This window comes from Muntiacus reevesi, chromosome 4 (genome assembly GCF_963930625.1).
Source record: "Muntiacus reevesi chromosome 4, mMunRee1.1, whole genome shotgun sequence".
Taxonomy (NCBI): domain Eukaryota; kingdom Metazoa; phylum Chordata; class Mammalia; order Artiodactyla; family Cervidae; genus Muntiacus; species Muntiacus reevesi.
The window spans coordinates 1,045,075-1,058,764 of NC_089252.1; the positions used below are offsets into that span (position 1 = coordinate 1,045,075).

The following is a 13,690-nucleotide window of genomic DNA, read 5'->3' on the forward strand; positions in this document are numbered from 1 at the left end:
CGGTCTACGCGGCCACCCGCTGCAGAACAGGCGGAGCCGGGCCACGTGAACCGGTGACCCAGAAGTGGCTTTGCCAGGCAACAGTTTCCGAACCTGGCCGACCCCTGACTTCGCCCGGGTCTCGCCCCACCTTGCCGGCTCGCTGGAGCGCACTAGGACCCCGCGGAAACGGTCCCGCCGCCTGGTGTGGGCGGGGCTACGTATTGTGACGTCACTCAGAGGCGGGGCCCGGTGCGCGGACCGACGGACTGACAGCGGACAGACTGCTGGAATCGGGCCGCAGGGGTGAGCCGGAAGGGGTACGCGGAGCACGTGGACGCGGGGGCCGCGCCAAGTCTGCCTGGCCAGAGGCTGGGGTGCGGGGCGGCCCCGGCGGCGAGTCCACCTGGGCCGGACCTCCCTCTCCTGGCCCTCTGATCCCCGGGCTGTGCGACCCCCACCCCGGGAACCGAGCCCCCACCCCGACGGCAAATCCCCCTGCCGGCCCCAGGCTGGCGGCCCGCGCCTTGGTTCTCCCGCGGAGTTCGGGGTGCGCGCCCCAGGAGGGGTCGTGCCCCACGCGAGAGCCGGCGGTGCGCCCTGGGCGCGCCTGGGCCTCGGGCCATGCACGGGGCGCGGCTCCCCCGGGCTAGGCGACCCAGCAGAGCCCTTACTTCTTTTCCTCTCTCCAGGCCCGCTGCGGAGGATGGTCCCGGGCGGCGGCGGCACGTGGGGGTGACAGCGCGCGCCGGGAGCCCGGGAGCGCGGAGGGCGAGCGGGCCGGGTGGACGTCAGTCAGCCGGCGGGCCGCCGGGCAAGCGGGATGGAAGCGGAAGGCTTGGGTTGGCTTCTGGTCCCGCTGCACCAGCTGGTTTCCTGGGGCGCAGCCGGGGCCATGGTCTTCGGAGGCGTGGTGCCATACATCCCGCAGTACCGGGACATCCGGCGGACTCAGAACGCCGAGGGCTTCTCCACCTACGTGTGTCTGGTGCTCCTGGTGGCCAATATCTTACGGATACTCTTCTGGTAGGTGGGGTGCCCCGCGCAGATGGCCTTCTCTTGTCTGCGTGAGGCCAGTGGGTGGAAGTGTCTGTACTTCCTGAGAAGGAGCTGTGAAACGATGAGACTATTTCCCAGGGAAAATGGTAGGAATGGAGTGGAGAATCTCACATAGTCTCAGATCTGTGTCTTCATTTCGTATGGCTCCTACCTTCACAAGATACCCAGGGCCTTCTCTGTGGGGCTGCCTTTAGGACTGGGTCCTTGCCCTCAGGCATTTGCGTGCCATTTGGGGGGCAGTGGAGAGAAAAGGAAGGGAGCTCATGAATAGCAGTGACCGAAGGCGGTCAGCAGGAAGGACAAAGCACTGGCCAGTGAAAGCTGTCAGGAGGGGCGTCTGAGCCGGAAAGGGAGCAGTGTTCTGGGCGTCTGCCTTGAAGGGCTGCCTTTCCTGCCTTCTCTGTTGTGTGTGGAATTTTATGTTGTTGTTTTTTAATAGTAAGTCAATTTTCTGGCTAGTACTTAATGGACTGTCTTTTCTTGCTCCTCCCAGTCAGCTTCCTCTTACTGGCATTTGCATTCTGGTAAGGAGCGGGATGTTATTTTAACAGCTGTTGAAGCCAGATGTAACTGGGAAGGTGCATTTTCAGTGAAAATGAGAAGAGGTCTCGAAGCCTCCTGATTTCAGTAAAACCTGGTACTGTCCTTCCTTCACGAGGGTCCCAGGCCCTCTGTCAGCGCAGACAGTAAGGGCAGCTAGTACCAAGCTGCTGGCATCTGAGTGCTGCTTCTGGCTCCTTTTGACTTTTGGGTCACTGTTGGAGAAATCGAGTTTTCTTTCTAATTAATTTTAAGTCAGCCTTACTGAGGTAGGATTTACATTAAAGAAAAGTGCAATCACACGTGTGCATTTTGATGAGTTTTGGCCGATGTCCCCTCCGCAGTCATCAGGGTGCGAGTCCCCGGAGTCCAGAAATTCTCAGCTCCTTCACCTTCTGACTGCCTGGCCCCAGGCAACCCTTGGGCACTCTCACTGTGTTTTTTTGCTCAGTGTGGTGTTTTAAAATGTGAGCTGGTGAGTGACCCCTTCTTCCAGGAGAATTTGTCAGACTGTGAGCCCTGCCTTTGGGCCAGTCTACTTCTAAAGGAGGGGTCAGAGGTCACTTATCTTTTAAGTTGTTGAAAAACTGCATTTTGAAGCCTCTTCCTTTCTGCTTGGCTGAGGGCAGCACTCTCTCACTGCAGCAAGACGCCCCCCTTCCCTCTCTCGACTGCCTGCTGCTGGGTCTGAGGGCCACAGATTGCTGCCACGCCAGAGCTCCAGCCCAGGCTCAGCCCAGCCAAGGTCCCCCTGCTTGGGAGCCGCACTTCCTTTAGGCGGCGGCAGGTCTTCTTCAAACAGAGGAGGATTGAGCTGCCTCAACTGGCCGGGGTCGCTTCAGGGGTTCAGTGGCTGCCCTGTGAACCCACAGGATTGCCTTCAGCCAGGATCCCAGAAGCCTGTGAGATCCTAGGGAAGAAAGAAGGGCTGGCAGGGGGCGCTGGTCTCTGCTCCAGCGTCGCTCTCAGCTGGTAGTGTGCTTTCCCTGTACTTCACTCCTGGCAGTACTTTGTAGTTCATGTGGTGAAGCCCAGCAGGCAGGCCAGGCTCCGCCTACAACTTGTAATGAGTGTGTGCGTCTCTGCCCACCTGGTCCCAAGGTCCCTCTGTTCTGAGGGCAACGCCTGTGACCCACTTCCTTCCTTTCTCTGCAGCCTCCAAAGCACCTACTCCTGGGTCCTCTCCAGGCTTCATAGGTTAACAGAGTCCCCTCCAGTCTTCACAGGTTAGCAGCCCATTTCATTTAACAGGTTTCTGAGGGTTTCCCATGAACCAGACCCTGGGCGGATGCTGTAGGGTTAAAGCTTTAGCAGCAGTGCTGTATGGAACGTACAGACGCACACATGGGTTCTGGGTGGTGGGGAGGGACAGAGCTCAGGCCAGGGGCTCCAGGTGGGATGGAGCTGGGTCTGTGTAAGGACAGTGGTGGACATAGAGGAAGGAACGAGCGTAGTTCCCGAGAGCTTGCCGGGAAGGCAGTCCTAGAAATTCTTGTCTGCCTGGGAAGCCTCTGGGAAATTTCTAGCATGAGGCATGTGAGTGGCTCTGCAGGCCTGCTGGAGGCTGACCAAGCTACATAAACCCCAGGTTTCTGAAAGTCACGAGACTAGTGCTTTCATTCTTATGATTCTTCCCATCCTTTTGCAGAACCAGCATTCAGCAGATCATGCACAGTGCTGATGGACAGGACTTGGCATTTGTGTTGTTAGAAGCCAGAAGGACTGAGTGGTTTTTGCAGAGAAGGGAGGGAGAGGCCCAGAGTGCAGGGATGGTGCTGCAGGGCCTCTGACCCAGGGTCTGATTAATCTGGGAGCTAGTTCTCCAGCCACACCCCTGTCTGATCAGAGAGATTGTTACACTGTACCAGAACTGTGGTGACATTGTATTGGAGATGTAGTAAAATTGTATCCAAGACTCCAGGACACTGTATCAGTGGGGTAGTAGCAATCTGCTATTTGGGCAGAAGGCAGTCTGGTGGGGGCAGGAAATAGATACCAGCTTCTCTTCCACGTGAGCTTTTCTCTGGGGCTTTGAAGGCGCATCAGAGGTGTTCCTGGTGGAAACTTTTCTTAAGCTCTGTGAAATTTTGCACATTTTCTGCAGTGTGTGTCTCACTGGGAGTGACAGGTGTGTGCTGCACCCTGGGGGGGATGTGCTTGGACCAGCTCCCCTGAGCCGGGCTCTCCCATCATCTGCATGAGAGGCTGTGCCAACCTCACTCTCAAAGCAGGAGAGGAGAAAGGGCCTTCTGACAACATGCCAGCACAGACTGCAAGGGTTAAAAGGAGAAGTTTAACCCACCTGATGAGTACAACATAGGGTCTATTTTAATGAGCTTTTAAAAATTACTAATGATATTGAACTTTGTTTTGTCGCTTGTATATCTTTTGTGGGAAGTTGAGCTTTTTGAAATTTTGTGTCTTGTTTAGCTTGTCTTCACCCTAAAAGCAGTTAAATAGTCACCTCTGCCCCACCCGTACTTCACTGTAAATATCTCTTTCTTTACTGTAAATATTGAATTCACCTAGATTTGATTTTTTGGTGTGTGGTAGGAGGTGAACAACAAACCTTCATTTTTTCCCCAGTTTTTCTAGTCACTCATTGTTTCTGTTGAACAATTTAAAAAATGGAAGTGGCATTTATTACACAATGGCCCAAATCCCATGTCTTCAGTTTTGTAACTAACTAGAAGTGAAACACTAGACCGAAGTGTTTATTGTGATGCCCACCTGCTTCAGTGCCCCCAGTCTAATATAGACCTTTCTGTGTCTCCTCTTCTGGATTATCTATGGGTCATTCAGCCCCTGGGGTCAGCTAGGTAACGAGTGGGGGCTAGTTCCTGGAACTGGCTAGAAATATCCTCAAACAGCCATAGTGCTTGTGGGTCTACACTTTATAGAAGAGACGAAGCCCGGAGGCAGTGAGTCGCAGCGTGAGGGCCGGGGTGGCATGGTGGCCAGAGCCAGCCTGTGTGGAAGCATGCATGTGGCCCCAGCAGCGGCAGCGCTTGGTGACCGCCTCCTTGAAGGGATGGGGAGGGGCGGCGGGGAGGTGGGCCACTGTCTGCCTGTCGCCTGGTTTCCAGGGTCAGTTGGAGGGCCATCCAGGGCCTCTCGACTCTGACAGTTGGTACCAGCTCAGGTTTGGGAAACTGCTCCCAGTGGACTCTCTGCCTCAGAACAGCCAAGTAAGGACTGAGGCCTGGGCATGCCCAGGCCTCACCTTGGGGTGACGGGTTTACAGGCTTGCAGTGGGCTGGATCGAATGTCTCAGCCCCCGTGGTTCTCTTGGCCACATTTGAGACCCCCATCTGGTATGTGGAGGGCAGTGCTGTGATCACCCCTTGGGGACTGGGATCTTCTAATGGGCCCAGTGGTGCTGGTCACTGAACTGTGACTCTGGCCTTTAGGAACTTTTGGCTGAGTTGGTAAAATGCTCAACACAAAAGTCAGCAGGAAGGCCTGGGGTCTTGTAGCTGGGCGGGCTGGGGCTGGGAGAAGAGGGGGACATGGGGCTTCAGTGGGGGTCTGCCAGGCCCACACCCATACCCTTGCTGCCTTCTCCTCTTCCCTCGTGAGGGGCGGGGGCCTGGTGCCCTGCTCTGCTCACACTTCAGACTGTGCTGGCCTGGAGACCTCCTCTCTGCAGGCAGGGGGAAGGGCTACTCTTGGTCCCCACTCTGGGATGCATCTTCCTGGGGAGGCAGGCGGTCTAGAGCCTGGGCGTCTCACCTGGTGGCAGCAGCATCTCCACAGGAGGGTGATGGATGTCTGGCTGGGCTTTTGGGGGGTGGGCGGTGTGCAGGAGGCCCAGTCACAGTCAGTTTGAGGCCTTGGGAGGGTCCCAGCAATTCCTGGGGAGGGGTGTGTGGCATGTCTCACTCCTGCACATGATCCCAGGCATTTGTGGAGACCCGGGGTCTGGCTGTCCAGGACTGGTCTGGGCCCTCCCACCCCAGCGCTGGCCGACCAGCGCACGGGGCTCTGCCTGGTGCCTCCCTGATGCCACGGCGTGTTCCCCCACAGGTTCGGGAGGCGCTTCGAGTCGCCACTGCTCTGGCAGAGTGTCGTCATGATCCTGACCATGCTGCTCATGCTGAAGCTCTGCACCGAGGTCCGCGTGGCCAACGAGCTGAACCTGAAACGCCGGGTCTTTTCAGGTGGGTGACCGGCAGCTCTGGGGAGAAAGTCCAGTAACTCCAGGAGGGGCACTCAGCTGGAGCTCCTGGGGAGAGACTGGGCTGCCCTCGCCCAGTGGCCTCCGGGCGGTCACTGTCTCGCCAAATGGCGCTGGCGTCTGTCATGGCAGCCGCATTCTCCAGTGACTGACTCGACGACATATCCATGAAGCTGGGACTCGGGCAAGTGATCAACTCTTCTTAACGTGCGCTTGTCTGTGGCTATGGTCTCACTGGACCGTCATCAGGCAGGAGGTGGTACTGCTGGTCTGTTTCTGGCTTGATCAGGCTAGAGACAGACGTTCCCTGCAGAAGCGGGTTTATCTCTGACCTTCTGTGTGGCTTGTGCTCTAAACACAGCCTCTCCATTTTTGTCTTCCTCCTGAGTCAACTGGGATCAGTTATGTACCTTGTTAAACATTCACCTGGCGTCATGCTTTGTGGGCTTTGAATGGGCACACAGGGTCCATGAGCTCAGGTTGGCGAATCCTACGCTCAATCCATGTGCATTTTTTTGGCAGCTTAGAAAATAGAAGATGCTGCTCCTGGTTTTGCCTTTTCCTTTGACAGTGTTCGTTCCAAGCTGATGTTCTGTGTTTGACCAAGTGGGCTGGTGGGCTTCTATCTGCAGGGGGTTTGGTGTTGCACTTCTTTTGTCTAATGACTGAATCTAAGACAGTTCTCGCTTTATTTCATCTGAGGCTGTGTGTGTTCAGTCTCAGTTGCTGTTTAGAGAAGGGTATTCTCTGGAGTTTGTTTAGTTCAGGGACTCCTGTGGATTGCGCTCCTGCCCTGCTCTTTTTTTTTCCTGATAGTTATTTTCTTTCCCTTTGAGCAAATCATTTCCTCTTGTGTAGCTTCTGTTTTTACTGTGAGTCTATGTAGAAGATGTGTCAGCCTCCAGCTCCAGTGAGTAGCCTGGACCGCTGAGTGTCGCTTAGGCTGTAAAGGTGATCAGCACTGCCTGTTTCTGCTGCTTCTCCCCATCACGCAGTCCTCCCTGCTGTGACTTGGGAGCACTCACCCGAGGTGGTGCTGACCGTGCTGCTGCGGGTGCCCGGGAATCAGGGCTCCTGTATCGCGGATCCCTCACCAGGGAGTAGCTGCAGCTTAGTTTCCTCTGAGACAAGAGCGTCTGTGATCTGTGCCCCGTGAACCTCGCCTGTAAGGGGTGCAGGATCTCACGGCCGACTGCGGAGCTGGCCGTGTGGGTGGCCAGCGCGTTCGTCCTCACTGGGTGGGGGAAGGCTGGGGAGACATCAGGGCCCTGGTGGCTTAGTGCCCTGAGCCTTGGGCTCTGCAGCAGTGACCTTGTTGGAAACCTTGTGTGGGCCATGACAACACAGGTACAGCAGGCGTGGGGGCCCCCGCATCACGCAGTGAACTCAGAATTTAACACTTAATGGCAGCTCGAGGATGTTGGCCGGTGTGCTAGTGGGCGCCCTCAGCTCTAGGGGAGTGGAGGGCTGTGGCTCCTGATCCCTGGGCCCAGCGCGGCCTCAGGGAGGGTTGTTTCCTAACCTTTGCCCACACCGGCTAAGTGTTTGAGAATTCAGTACTCGAATCCAGGGTGATATTTTTGTGTCTGCTGTTTAAGAGATACCTAGGTCTCCGCATCCTCCTAGGGAAGCCTTTAATGAGTGCGTGGGTTTATTTCCTCTCATCTGCCAGAAGCGGGTTGTGAAAAAGCAAGTGGCTTGGGTCAGGAAGCTCTGGAGCCCATGGGCCTCTGTCCTGTGCTTTCCTCACCCCGTGGCCCCCTCCACCTGGCAGATGGCCAGCTTCCGCTTCCGCAGTGTGTCAGCCAGGGCTGCGAGGGTGCCTTCAACCCCAGGAAGCAGACTTCCAGGGAAACTGACTGTGCACGTTAAAATAACTCAGGAGGAGAGTCTGAGGAGCCCAGCTTCAGCTATAGGATGGTCAGGCAGCCTGCAAAAAAGCTCGAATGTTTTCCAGCCATCTTTTATAAAAGTTTTCAGTTCTGAAGATCACCCATTCAACTTGAAAGTTATGATTAAAGAAATATTACTGGTATTAAGGAAAAAAAGCAGGTTACTTAGAAAAATAAATATCTAATTTGTTATCTGATGAGTGACACCTGCTCACTAGACATTTTGGGGGAGACTGGACACAATACAAAACTCAAATGCTTTCCACCCCACTGCCCAGAGGTGACTGACTGACTTGAACATTTTGGTGTTTTTCCCAGGTTTTTCTTTTTCAGTCTCCTTCCACAAGATTGGGATCATTTTCAAAATTAGGATCAAATGTTTTAAAACCTCTCATTCCACAGAAGCTTTTCAGTGCCCCTGTATGCAGTGGAGGCAGGACCCAGGGGTGTGGGTTCCCCTTTCAGGATGTCCAGAATGGGGCAGCATTCACGGAGGCCACGTGTTTCAGGGAGAAATTGGCTGGAGATGCTAATATGCACCTGCTGTTTAACTGTGAACCAGGAGTGGAGTGTGGTGTCTGTCTTGACAGTGCTGTTTTCCTTTTTCACTTTTTATTGTGGAGAATTTCAAACATGTAGAAGTGGGAGCAGAGAAGGCAATGGCACCCCACTCCAGTACTCTTGCCTGGAAAATCCCATGGATGGAGGAGCCTGGTGGGCTGCAGTCCATGGGGTCGCTAAGAGTCAGACATGACTGAGCGACTTCACTTTCACTTTTCACTTTCATGCACTGGAGAAGGAAATGGCAACCCACTCCAGTGTTCTTGCCTGGAGAATCCCAGGGATGGGGAGCCTGGTGGTCTATGGGGTCGCATAGAGTCGGACACGACTGAAGCGACTTAGCAGCAGCAGTAGCAGAAGTGGGAGAGCAGCATATGGCGCTCTGTGTGGGGCCATGACAGCCTCTGACCGTTTTCCAGAGCCTGTGCACATCCTCTTCCTGCAGTTTCTGAAGCAAGTCCTCAGTACAGGCCATTTGTAGGTGGTCTGTAATGTGTCTCTAAAAGATAGGACTTTAAGAAAGCATGACCCAATATCATCATCCCATAAGAAGTCAATTCTTCCTTATTATCAAACTACCATCTGTGTGAGTTTCCAACTGTCTCTTGTGTTTCCTAAGTGTTTGGCCAGTTTGTTTCCTTAGATCAAGATCCGGTTATGGGCCATACACTGTAATTGGTCTGTGTCTTTTTGTTGTTGCAGTTTGTCTTCTTAATCTATTTGGGGGTGGGTGCATGCTAAGTCCCTTCAGTCACATTTGACTCTTTGTGACCTCATGGACGGTAACCTGCCAGGCTCCTCTCTCCATGGGATTCTCCAGGCCAGGATACTGGAGTGCATTGCCATGCCCTCCTCCAGGGAATCTTCCTGACCTAGGGATGGAACCCCGGTCTCATATCTCCTGCATTGGCAGGTGGGTTCTTTACCACTAGTGCCACCTGGGAAGCCCTTTTAATCTATGGTTCTGCCTAAATCCCCTTTGTCCTTGGAACTCACCTGTTGTTTGTTCTACGTTGTGCACTCTGTGCCCAGCATGGGGTCAGCGGACCGGCAGCAGCACTTGGAGCGTCAGGGCTGCAAGATCTGCACAGAATCAGGCTGCTGAAGCAGGGCCATGTGGGCTGCCCTGTGAAGAACATTCTGCAAGGTAATTCGATCCAGGTCCGCCCTTTAGATTCTGCAGGACTGTCGTGCTCTTCCTCCAGGAGGCATGCTGGGCAACTGGTCTCTCTGGAGGGTGGCAGCCACAGGGGCCCAGGGCCCAGACCCGACAGTCTGTCCCGGCCGCCCAGCACCCCACTCTGCTGTCCTGCTCCTCTAGAGGTACTTCCCCATGACTGCTACTCAGCCTTTCCACAGTTTGATTTATAAAGGAGAAGTAGGTGAATGCTTGCTTGTTGTTCAGTTGCTAAGTCAGGTCCGACTCTGAGACCCCATGGGCTGCAGCACACCAGACTCCCCTGTCCTTCACTTCCTCCCGGAGCTTGCTCAAACTCATGTCCATCGAGTCAGGGATGCCATCCAGCCATCTCATCCTCCATCGTCCCCTTCTCCTCCTGCCCTCAAGTCTTTCCCAGCATCAGGGTCTTTTCCAACAAGTTGGTTCTTCACATCAGGTGGCAAAGTATTGGAGCTTCAGCGTCAGTTCTTCCAATGAGTATTCAGGGGTGATTCCCATATTTCTCTTTATTTACTTTTCAAAATTGGTTTCCAGCACCTTGCAGTGGTGAGCATGTTTGTTTTACTTTATTCTGTGATTCACGTGACAGAAATCCCATTGCCCCCTGTGGCCATCTGCCCGCCTCAGACCCTCTGCTGCTGGCTCTTGACTCTGGCACGGTGGTCCCCTGGACTGTGGACCTTGCTATAACAAGATGCTCTGAGCTCATTGTCCAGTTTTCTGCCCCAGACCTGGTCTGGACATGGCCTTGGAGGCCCCAGTCCGGGTCCCTGGGATGGCTGTTGGATCAGGGTTCTTCAGGGCCCCAGTGGGTGGGACAGGGAGGTTTCCAGGAGGCGGAGCGCCATTCCAGCTCGCTTCCCTCTTTGCTCCTGGCGGGTGCCATCTTGAGGTCATGCCAATAGCGAGGCTGCTAGTTGTTCTAATGGGGTCCTCAGGATCACACATCCCTCCTGCCAGATGCCTGTACCTTGCAGTCACTAAGAACAGCGAGTGCCTCCCAGTGGTAGAGGGGGATGGGCTGACTGCTGAAAAGGACAGGGTTCCTTGTGAGCTGATGAAAGCCCTAGAGTTCCATAGTAGTAGTGATGGTAGGACTCTGGGAATGTACTAAACACACTTGAAGCATAAATTTTTTATGGTATGTAGTTATAACTTAGTACAGCTAGAAGAAAATGTTGGGTGGGGAGAGTCGCATACCATCCTGAGAATGAAAGCTGAGCAACCCCCTTCCCGGGAGGATGCTTATCCACAGACTATTCTGCATTTTCAAGGGCTCCTTGGTGTCCTTAGACCTCAGGGTATGATCCTGCCTCAGTCCAGCCCACTGCCCGGTGCTGACCTAGGGTCTTCTGTTCCTGTGCTGCTGGACCACCGTGAACACACCTCCTTGTGGGCCCTGGGCCCCCTACATCTCCACTGCAGCGTTGTCCACCTCCGTCCCCTCCCACATGTAGCCCCCACGGTCGTCTCTCCAAGGCGCCCCCAGCAGTGAGTCTCAAACCGTGATGAGGACCAGAGTGCCTGGGGCATTTGTGGATCTGCCTCTTGTCTGTCAAGCACCGTCCTGTCCTCTGGCCGCCCCAGGGCTGACTGTCCTGTCTCAGCCCTGCTGAAACTTCGGCTTTGTCATCTCTGGCTCCTGTCTCTGTGGCTGCTTGACAGGTGGGCCCCAAAACTTGGAGACAGGAAAGGACATTTTCACCCCAGACTCTGCAGTTTGGACCGTTTACTTTTTCACTGTCTCTTGCCTCTGCCTGTCCTCCCCGTGTCTTCCTCTGTTTCTGGATCTCTCTCTCTCTTTGCCTCTCCCTCTCACTCTCCCTCTCTCTGCTTCTCTCTTTACTCTTCACTCTTGTGTCTACGTGGTGCTGGCCGTTGGCTGGACCTCAGCTGGGCTCTGCTGGATCGCTCCCACATGGGCTCCTCATGAGAACTGGGCTTCCTCACACAGTGAAGCTGTGTTTCAACGGGAGTGTCTGGGAAGAACCGGGTGGACACTGCATCTTTTTAAAGAGATGGTCTTGGAAATCACACAGCATTGCTTCTGCCAACCTGCACCTCAGGCCCACCCACAGTTGAGGGGGCAGAGGCCCTCCTCCTAGTGGGGGGTGCAGGCTCTGAGGGCAGTGTGGTCTGGAAGCGTTGCAGTCATTTCTGAAGCTTGGTGCCTGGTGTGTCTTCAGTACAGATCTGTGGGGCCACGTGATCACAAAACATTGCCAGTGTCTCTTGGTCAAAAAACCTCAGGTAGCTCGGCGCCGTGCACAAGGATGTGACCTTCCCACCAAGCTTGCTGCTGGCTGCCCCGACCAGGGTGTGTGTCTGGCTGACCACAAGCCCTGCACCTGGCCACGCCTGGTGGTTCTGCAGGGCAGGTGTGAAGCCCTGCTTGTCAGCTCAGTGGGATCAGGCTGGGAGAGAGAAGGGCAGCTTTGCATCCGAGCCCGTAAGTGGCTGAGTGGAACACCCTGTCTTGTAGCCTCCCCGCCTTCCCTCTTTTGGTACTTTGATCTTTAGAGGAGGTGCCCATTAATGGTGAACTTGGTCTAAATCAAAGATAGAAGCAAAAAGCTGGGAGAATCTGACCAACTCTGGGGACTCAGAACCCAGAAGGTCCAGAAGCGGGTATTGGAAGGGAGGCGGGGTGAGGAGAGGAGACTGTGGCTCCTCCTGGTTTATGAACCACCCCCTCCATCCCCCCAGCTCTTCCCCGAGCAGCGTCAGCTATCCCTGGGTCTAGGCAGAAAGCCTGGTATTTGATTTTAGCTGATTACTTGAAAAATTTCTAGTTTGGGGTAGTTTCCATTGCCTAGTGCAGACCCATGACCTTTGATCCTGCCTTTGCTTCTGACCTCGGTGACTCTCCTCTTTAACTGACCTCCATCCCCAGCTCCAACTGCAGGTGGAAGCCCCCTGGAGGAGCTCTGGTGGTCTTCAGGGCGTCTGGTCAGTCTGTTGTTGTCCTGGGGTGGCTCAGTCTAGGGAGGTCTCAGGTGGGGTGGGGGCGGGAGGGAAGGCAAGGTAGCTGGCAGTGGAATCTCACGCTGGGTCCTTCCTGGGCCACGGCTGGGGGCAGCTGCCAGCCCTGCTCCCTGACTTGATGTGACGTCCAAGGGCAGGCAGGTTCACATACTGAACTAGCTGTCTGCTCACGTGGGTGTTGTGTTGAGTGCCCTCAGAAAACAGCTTTGTTCTGAAGAGTCTGGACCCTGGGACAACTGTCTTGCAGCCAGGGCTTATGTCCAGATGAGTTTCTGGGGGAAAGTGGAAGTAGGGTCTGCTGTATCTCGTCAGCACCTCTGACCTTAGAAATGAAGTGAGGTTTGGTGACGTTTCACTTTTTCCCTCTGTTCCAGGGACTTATTTTGAAAGAGGACAGGTTTGGAGAAAAATGGTTCACAAAGTGGATTTCCTAATGCACAGAAACCAAAAGCTTGTCTTTCTGTTCCTTTTTTTTTAAAGAAATGCAATAAGGACTTGCCAGTGTTAAAACCGGTCTGTTTTGTCTCTTCTTCCTCTCTGTTTTCTCTCTCTTTCTCTTTTTAAATGTAGCTGCAGATAATAAAGATGGAGAAGTCAGAGTCCCCCCCAGGCGGCCCTTTCTGGGTATGTACACGCGCATGTGCTGCCGCGGAGCACCGGGTCTGTGTCCTGCTCTGCCCTGTTCGTCTCTGCTCCTCCCCGCCGGTGCCACAGCCTCTTCCTGCATGGGCGTCACCCAGCCAGCTAACCAGCACAGCCTGCTGCTTTCAAGCATGAAGTAACCACTAGAAACCTACCCATGTTCTGTGTGTGTTGACGGGGGAGGGATGCGGAGAGGTAAAAAGAAAGACATATGATCTGAACACAAGTTTTGGGATTCTGTTTGTTAAGCTTATCCCAAAGTATTTTATTCTTTTTGTTTCTATGGTAAATGGAATTGTTTTCTTAATTTTCACTTTGGATTGTTCATTGTTACTTTGTAGAAATAAAATGGATTTTCACATATCGATCTTGGGTCCTACAGCTTTGCCGAACTCATTCATTCTAATAGCTTTTTAGTGGATAGTTGAGGATTTTCTATATGCAAGATTATGTCATCCACAGATTGAGAGTTTTACTGCATTTTCTCCAATCTGGAAACTTTTTATTTCTTTTCTTGACTAAGTACTGTGACCAGAAGTGGGAGAGTAGATGTGCTTGTCTGGTTCCTGGTCATAGTAAAAGAGCATTTCCTTCTTGATATTGAGTATGGTGTTGGCTACGGATTTTACAGAGATACCCTGTATTAGGTTAAGCAAGTGCCCTCTATTCTCAGTT

General features: G+C 53.9%; 1 protein-coding gene across 2 annotated transcripts in view; it reads left to right on the top strand.

Annotated features, from left to right (window-relative positions):
* The first annotated feature begins 224 nt into the window (after positions 1-224).
* The window catches only part of SLC66A2 (solute carrier family 66 member 2), a 41,971-nt gene continuing 28,505 nt past the window's right edge, over positions 225-13,690 (top strand). Inside the window, exons 1-4 of one of the 2 annotated variants that reach the window (XM_065932259.1) lie at positions 225-299; positions 672-1,005; positions 5,605-5,738; positions 12,944-12,997. In XM_065932259.1, the coding sequence (XP_065788331.1) occupies positions 803-1,005; positions 5,605-5,738; positions 12,944-12,997 (391 nt within the window). In that variant the 5' untranslated portion in view covers positions 225-299; positions 672-802. The remainder of the gene's footprint in view (positions 300-671; positions 1,006-5,604; positions 5,739-12,943; positions 12,998-13,690) is intronic. The other variant, XM_065932260.1, reaches the window with a different exon arrangement.